Source organism: Plutella xylostella, chromosome 18 (assembly GCF_932276165.1).
Source record: "Plutella xylostella chromosome 18, ilPluXylo3.1, whole genome shotgun sequence".
In the NCBI taxonomy this organism is placed as follows: domain Eukaryota; kingdom Metazoa; phylum Arthropoda; class Insecta; order Lepidoptera; family Plutellidae; genus Plutella; species Plutella xylostella.
In genome coordinates this window covers 5,568,564-5,575,268 of record NC_063998.1, presented here as the reverse complement: position 1 = coordinate 5,575,268, position 6,705 = coordinate 5,568,564, and the positions used below count along the sequence as shown (strand labels likewise).

Below are 6,705 nucleotides of genomic sequence, written 5' to 3'. Positions count from 1 at the left end.
ACGTTTCTCTAAAAGGATCCAACCAAATATTTATTTTTTATAAAATATTTTTTCTATGACAATATGGTTCTTAATGTAAAATATTTGTATTGTATTAACATGACATTACTTTTTATACAAAATAATAATTATATATCATAAATAAACTTATTCATAAATAATTTATATCGAAATCTAGTCAGAAACAGGATTTCTTATCTATATAAAAATCTAACCGAAAATGTGTTCCCAAGCGCAAATCTCTGGATCAACTTAACCGATTTTGATAATTGTTAGGTAATTATACGAAATAGAAGACCAGTGACCACGAGTACCACGACCTGTTTGTATCCCATAATTTTTTAGAATAAAGTATTTCAACGAAAAGCAAACCTTATAGGAAAAAGTTGGACATGAATTAAATTAACTTTTCTCTAACTTCACTTCATCATCCTCCATCGCTGAAGAGTGCAATATCTGGTATATTCCATCTATCCTGCTTTTTATGCCACCGTAGGAAATCCATCGTTCCCTGGTACTTTGCCACTCTTCAGCGATCGTATGGTCCGTATCAATTCGTCTTATTCGGGGGTTGGATATTTAAATTTCTGTCAAGATGCAGGATAGTCATAAATCTCATCACGAACCATTACGTCCCCACTCCTGGGGCACGGGTCTCCTTCCAATGAAGGAATGGTTTAGGCCTAGTCTACCACGTTGGCCTAGCGCGGGTTATTGGGCCCCAACACAAGCAATCTTGTGCTGAGAGAGTTTTCGGGTAAGTGGGCTACCCAACTGTCAGACGTTTTCAAGCCACCCGAGGGCCTCTGACTAGCCTGTAAGACCTGCCGATTTTATTAATCATAATGATTACGATTATGCATCAAGATACAAGATGCTCCTGGTATATTTGCATCTGCATCCAACTCCCCAGGTGGTGGTTAGGATCATTAAAAACTTCGGCAATGTGGCCATACCATCTTGAAAGTCAATCTTTCATAGTAACAAGGAGATATCCTGGGTTTTGTTGCAATGTTCTTCAAGATGCTTTGTATAGATCCTTCATGTTTCCTATGGCAGCCGATGAGACCATCGCTGGATATACGGTTACCCCTAGCAGCGTTTGTCCTTTTATAAATTTCGTTTGATATTAAGTTCACAAAGAAAATACTCGTACGCAAGTGCTTCTTTAGAATGGTCGTCTAGTTCGACGTTAAGTCTTCCTTGATGGTTGATCATATCCCATGTTTCTTTAGACATCCATTCATTCTTTAAGTGTGCCTTGTGTTATTTCTTCGCAAATTTTTAACAACACGTCTTTGATGCCAGTTGTTGCCGATCTGGATACTAAGTTTTCTTCTAACTTGTGGGTCCTGCAGCTTATTTACACGACACCTTTGGCAGATCTTGTGGCCTGCTCCTAAACTCCCGCTATCTTCAAGCACATTTTTCCATCGACTAAGTGGTGATCACTATTGACATCAGCAACCCTCTTATTCCTAACATCCAGAAGTGTCTCCATTTTCGACTAATCGTCGGTCGATTTGGTTCTCGGTCCGGCTGTCGGGTGAGACCCAACTCACATTGTGATAGTCCTTTGGGGTTACCACCACTAAAACTTAGCCATTAACAATCCTAAAGCATCGTCGCTTGCTTATCAAATCTAGCGTATCTTGTATGAATCTGGCAGATAGTTTAAAGCGAGCGACGCTGCTTATGGATTGATAATTGCTTATGTGTCTTGCCCACACTAACATACGGTGCCGATACATGGACGCTGACCAAGGAAACTGTGCACCGAATCACAGTTGCACAGAGAGCTATGGAGCGATCCATGTTAAGAATTTCGCTTACAGACCGTATTCCCAGCGTGGTAAATCACCAAAAGACAAAAGTCTTCGACGTCGGTATGCAGGTCACGGAACTGAAATGGGAGTTGGCAGGAAACTTGGCTCGAAGGCAGGACGGAAGGTGGACAAAGGCGGTGACAGAATGGTGGCATAGAGACGGACGAAGAAATGTCGGTTGGATTATGATTATTAATTAATGAATAAGTAAACCTGCTGATCACTTGGATCTCAATCTCAAAGTGATTTCGCGGTGAACAATATGTTAATAAAGTTTATAATAAAATAATGCTTCGAGAAAAGGTACGGCCATGCCGCTTCTTTGCTCGACTTGGTGAGATATTATGAATTTTTTGTTTTCAATCTAGCTGGCCCGCAGGTACCGCTTCTTACCCTACCCTACCCTATCCTACCCTACCCTACCCTACCCTACCCTACCCTACCCTACCCTACCCTACCCTACCCTACCCTACCCTACCCTTCTTACCTTTTATACCTTCCCTGGACTTCCACAAATGTTTCTAGACCAAAATCGGTTCAACCGTTCTCGAGTTCTGAGGTCCAATTATAAGTTCATTTATTCTTTAAGTCATTCATCTTAGATATAAATTGCCTTAGTCTGGCGGTTAATTCATTCTTATGGAATGTTTAAAGTAACATAAATTATTATAAAACATTATCCTGGTGTGATGGTTAAATCTCCTTGGTGTTTAAATTGTTTTTACTTGTATTTAATTAAAATGTTAATGTCGTTTAAGCCAATTTTACCTGACTGAGATTTCAGATGCCTATGTCTTATGTCCCTTATTTCAGTAAATAGAATATGTACATTCATTTTATATACAGAATAACATAGAAAACTATTTCAATTTAACGTATTTTAATTTTCAAAGCCATAGCTAGAATAATTACAGAGATATGATTTTTTTTCGAAAATTTCAAACTTTAAATCGCTCTGGTGAACATTTTATGTCATGGCGCTTAAACCATTTTGCCTTTCCACCGTCGATATTATGTGTGTAGAAAGCCTTACTTAAAAATATTTTTGAAGTATGGCAACATTAATTTAAAAATAAAAATATCAATGAGTGACGTGCCACCGTGACTTCTGACACCATAGTGTATCGATAGTTTTAATAATTATCGTCTTGCAGTTTTACTGTTTTATTGTATAGTTAGCCGCATAATTCCTCTAAATTTTTATTTTTTCGAAAGCATGATTACAATTTTATCGAGTTACGAATTTTTTGGAGCTAAATTACTTGGATAAATGCAATAAGGAATAACGATTGCGTTCGATGTCGATAAACTTTCTTTAGATACTTATCCCTACACTACCTTTTTTGCAATGTGATCTTGTGGATGGCTAGCTCAAATATCGTAATTTTTTCACAATTCTCTAGATTATAATCAGTATATTCTAATTCAATTCTAATAAGTTAGTAAATAAAATATTATATAAACAGTGTAAACGTTTACAAGTGCTTTGGTTAGACTTCGACAATTTTGTACCAAGATGTCGGTGATAGTCCACAGTTTTGGCAATGAAGAGAAGCTTGTCGATTTGTGAAGTTCACAAATTTTCTTATTCCTATGAGCTTTATGGCGTGTTAATGTGTAAATATAGTTGATAGATAGAATCGGTCCCATTATGAATCAAGAATCCGAACCCGATTTACAAAATCAGATACAGAACAGTCAAGAAATTATATTAAAAATGAAAAATAAAAAGGCCAAAGACCCCACGGAGCCGACTGACGACGTAGCTATATTGAATCAAGAAACCCTAACCGAGTCATTAGCTAATACACTTCATTTGAATAAGTTGAACAGTAACATAACCAATGGCACCAGTGACCACTTGCAAGGGAGTGGCAGTCCAGCCAGCCCCGAAGACAGCCTACCGCGCGATGTAGCTCTAAGTGAAGCCAACAGTCATGTAAATAATGTACATTGTAGTGAAGCTGCTGGGGACGGCACTGCGGAGCCACAGACCAGCTCCGGCCAGATGCACATTGTAAGGAACCTTGTTGAAGAAGCTCTCGAAAACCTTGAAAATGCTCTCAGTATGCAGGAGAAACCAAATGATGAAATAGAAATAATTTCCTACGAGTCTGAACTTCAAATGCCTGAAATCATGAGACTTATTCAAAAAGATCTTTCAGAACCATATTCAATCTATACTTACAGATATTTTATACATAATTGGCCTAAACTCTGCTTTTTGGCCACCTTTGAAGAGAAATGTATTGGAGCTATTGTTTGTAAGTTAGATATGCACCGCAATGTAGTTAAGAGGGGATACATTGCTATGTTAGCTGTAGATGAAAACTACAGGAAGAAAAAAATTGGCTCAAGACTGGTACAGAAAGCAATACAGGTAACTTAAAATTTTATTTAAAAGGGGCAAAATTATGTTTCTCATCCACACCTACTTTTTTTAATGTTCACAATCTCTATAATCTCAATCAATACATAACTTAATTATCTAATTTAGGTGATACTAAGTATTATGGTTTGCTAAATTGATTTGTATGTTCCAGGCTATGATAAATGACAATGCTGATGAAGTTGTACTAGAAACAGAAATCACAAATAAGCCCGCACTGAAGCTCTACGAGAATCTTGGCTTTGTTCGGGACAAGCGACTATTCAGATATTACTTAAATGGAGTTGATGCATTGCGATTAAAGTTATGGTTAAGGTGAAATAAGTAGATAACTAATGGGATGTTCTCAATGTTGTGTCCTATACATCAAGGAGGCTTGTATGGCACCAAGCGATCTCTAGTATAAATCGGTTTTCTACTGTTAAAGATATGATATAGGTATAACCTTTTATCAACCTGCTATGTGCATTATAGCCAAATGTATAGTTTGTTTCAGTTATTCTTTTTACTCATGTGATATGTTTTATCTTATTTATGTGTTGGATTTTTTTAAATAATATATTATGTCCCAATTTCATACCTATCCTTTAATATAAAGGTTCTACATAAATACCTATCTAAACTTTAAAATACACAACTTTGAAGAATAATTGTTTTTCATATCTCCTTGATCACTATCCTGAAATCATCATGTCCCAAGATGAACAATGAAAATAAAACATAGTTTATATCATTCCTCACAGTTTATAATAAATAAAATCACAAAGTAAAAGTAGCAGTGTTAGTTGAGGCTCCATCATATATGAATGTGTTATTTACAGGCTTGTACTGCTTTGTTACAAGTTTAATGGCCTCATGTGCCACACAGCCTCCTAAAAATGCTGACACACTGTGGATCTCTGCGCCTCCATAGCGACACATCTCATGGATGTGATCATCCTTAGGGAATGGTGAACAGGAAATATCACTGAGCAGCTTGGAGACACAGGTCTTGAGTTGAGCAATGTCTCCCTCTGGCTCCCAGTCACCAGGGGCCCTGCAATGCTCAGACTGGAATCTTTCAGAGGCTCGAAGTAGAATGTAGTGGACCATCATGACATCTGGCTCTTCCAGATGTTTAGCAATATAAGTAGCTGTAGGGCTGTTGAGCTGATACTCCTGTGCTATGCTAGAGCCCTTGATCAAGTGCAGATCATGTGCGTGTCTGCAGAACAGCTTCACCTCAGCTTCACTGATGCTGTCTCTGTGCAGTTGAGTTACTATCTGCTGCACTTTCCTGTAGACTGCCTCAGCATCCATTGCAGCCTGGTTGCGGTACATATTCTGCAGCTTCACATAGTGCTCAGTGGAAGCAGTCATGTCCGGTAGCACTCCTCTCACCGGCAGCTTGCCCTTCCCTTCAGCTTCTACAAATCCTCTGAGAGCTGAGCACATAATCCAGAATGGTGAACTTTCACTATTCAAGTTAATTGCTGCACTGCTGTATATAAGGTCCTGAATCTTCACTGGCAGAAATGTAGGCACTAAGCCTGTGTTCACTGCTCGCAGTGCCTCTTCAAAATTTTCCTCACTAATTGGCACATCATTTTCATCCTTTCTGATGAATCCACTGATAATTTCTTTAACTTCATTCTTCTCTTTTCTGCTCATGGGCCATCTATTTGCATTAACTTGCTGCCACTTTTGAACAGCTTTGTATAAAATCACAATCCATGGGATGTGGCCATGGTCTTTGAGATCAACTGCATCAATATCAATGTCAGCAAGATATTCAGCCAGAGCAGGGAATGGAACATCAAGGCGCAAGTCTGGCTGCTCATTGTCAGGGTGAGTTTCAATCACAGCATGTTCCCTCACCTGAATCCTGAATGATCCAAGGAACCCAACTGACCGGCACAAAATAAATGGAACATTGTTTTCCCAGAGATGCTCTGACAGATCTTGAATTATCTTTTCTGATAATGCTGTAGCCACAACTACACTGAAGCTTTTAAAGAAATCTGGATTTTCCTTGAGGATTTGGTCTGTCGGTTCCTGCACGGCGTGGCCTTGGACGGCAGAGTTCAGCTCCAGAAGAAGACGCAGCGTCTCTGACCCTCTATTCAGGCCTATACTAGTGGTTTCTAAGAAGAAATTACTGCCTATGTCTTCCTCACTAACTATATGTTCGTCAACTATAGTCACGGCACCGATACCAGGCAGTACGATTGATTTCAGTATCTCTGTTCCTAGGGCGTTTGCGTTTATCAGACAGATGTGACTCTTCTCAAGAGCAGACTGACCATGATCACCCCACAGCCGAAGCTGCCTGTCGTACTGTTTGTTCTTCTCTGTCTGTTCTGGTGACTTCGGGGACGGGGACGCCATGATGAGATGATTTATGTTATGTGGTATTTGATATAGTATCTAGTAATTCTTTCTGAAATCTGAAACTCTTCAAAATAAATAGGCAAACGAATCGAATAGCGGCTTTTTTCCGGCATTCCACAG

At 38.8% G+C, this 6,705-nt stretch overlaps 2 protein-coding genes across 2 annotated transcripts; one reads left to right on the top strand and one right to left on the bottom strand.

Annotated features, from left to right (window-relative positions):
• The first annotated feature begins 3,151 nt into the window (after nucleotides 1–3,151).
• LOC105388248 (N-alpha-acetyltransferase 30) lies at nucleotides 3,152–4,862 on the top strand. The gene is made up of 2 exons (XM_011559126.3): nucleotides 3,152–4,206; nucleotides 4,370–4,862. The coding sequence occupies exons 1-2, from the start codon at nucleotides 3,478–3,480 to the stop codon at nucleotides 4,532–4,534; spliced, it is 894 nt and encodes a 297-aa protein (XP_011557428.2). The 5' UTR covers nucleotides 3,152–3,477; the 3' UTR covers nucleotides 4,535–4,862.
• Nucleotides 4,863–4,945: 83 nt separating this feature from the next.
• LOC105388247 (NEDD8-activating enzyme E1 regulatory subunit) lies at nucleotides 4,946–6,699 on the bottom strand. Its single transcript, XM_011559125.3, has one exon. It carries the CDS (start codon nucleotides 6,580–6,582, stop codon nucleotides 4,975–4,977), a length of 1,608 nt encoding a protein of 535 aa, XP_011557427.3. The 5' UTR covers nucleotides 6,583–6,699; the 3' UTR covers nucleotides 4,946–4,974.
• Nucleotides 6,700–6,705: the final 6 nt, after the last annotated feature.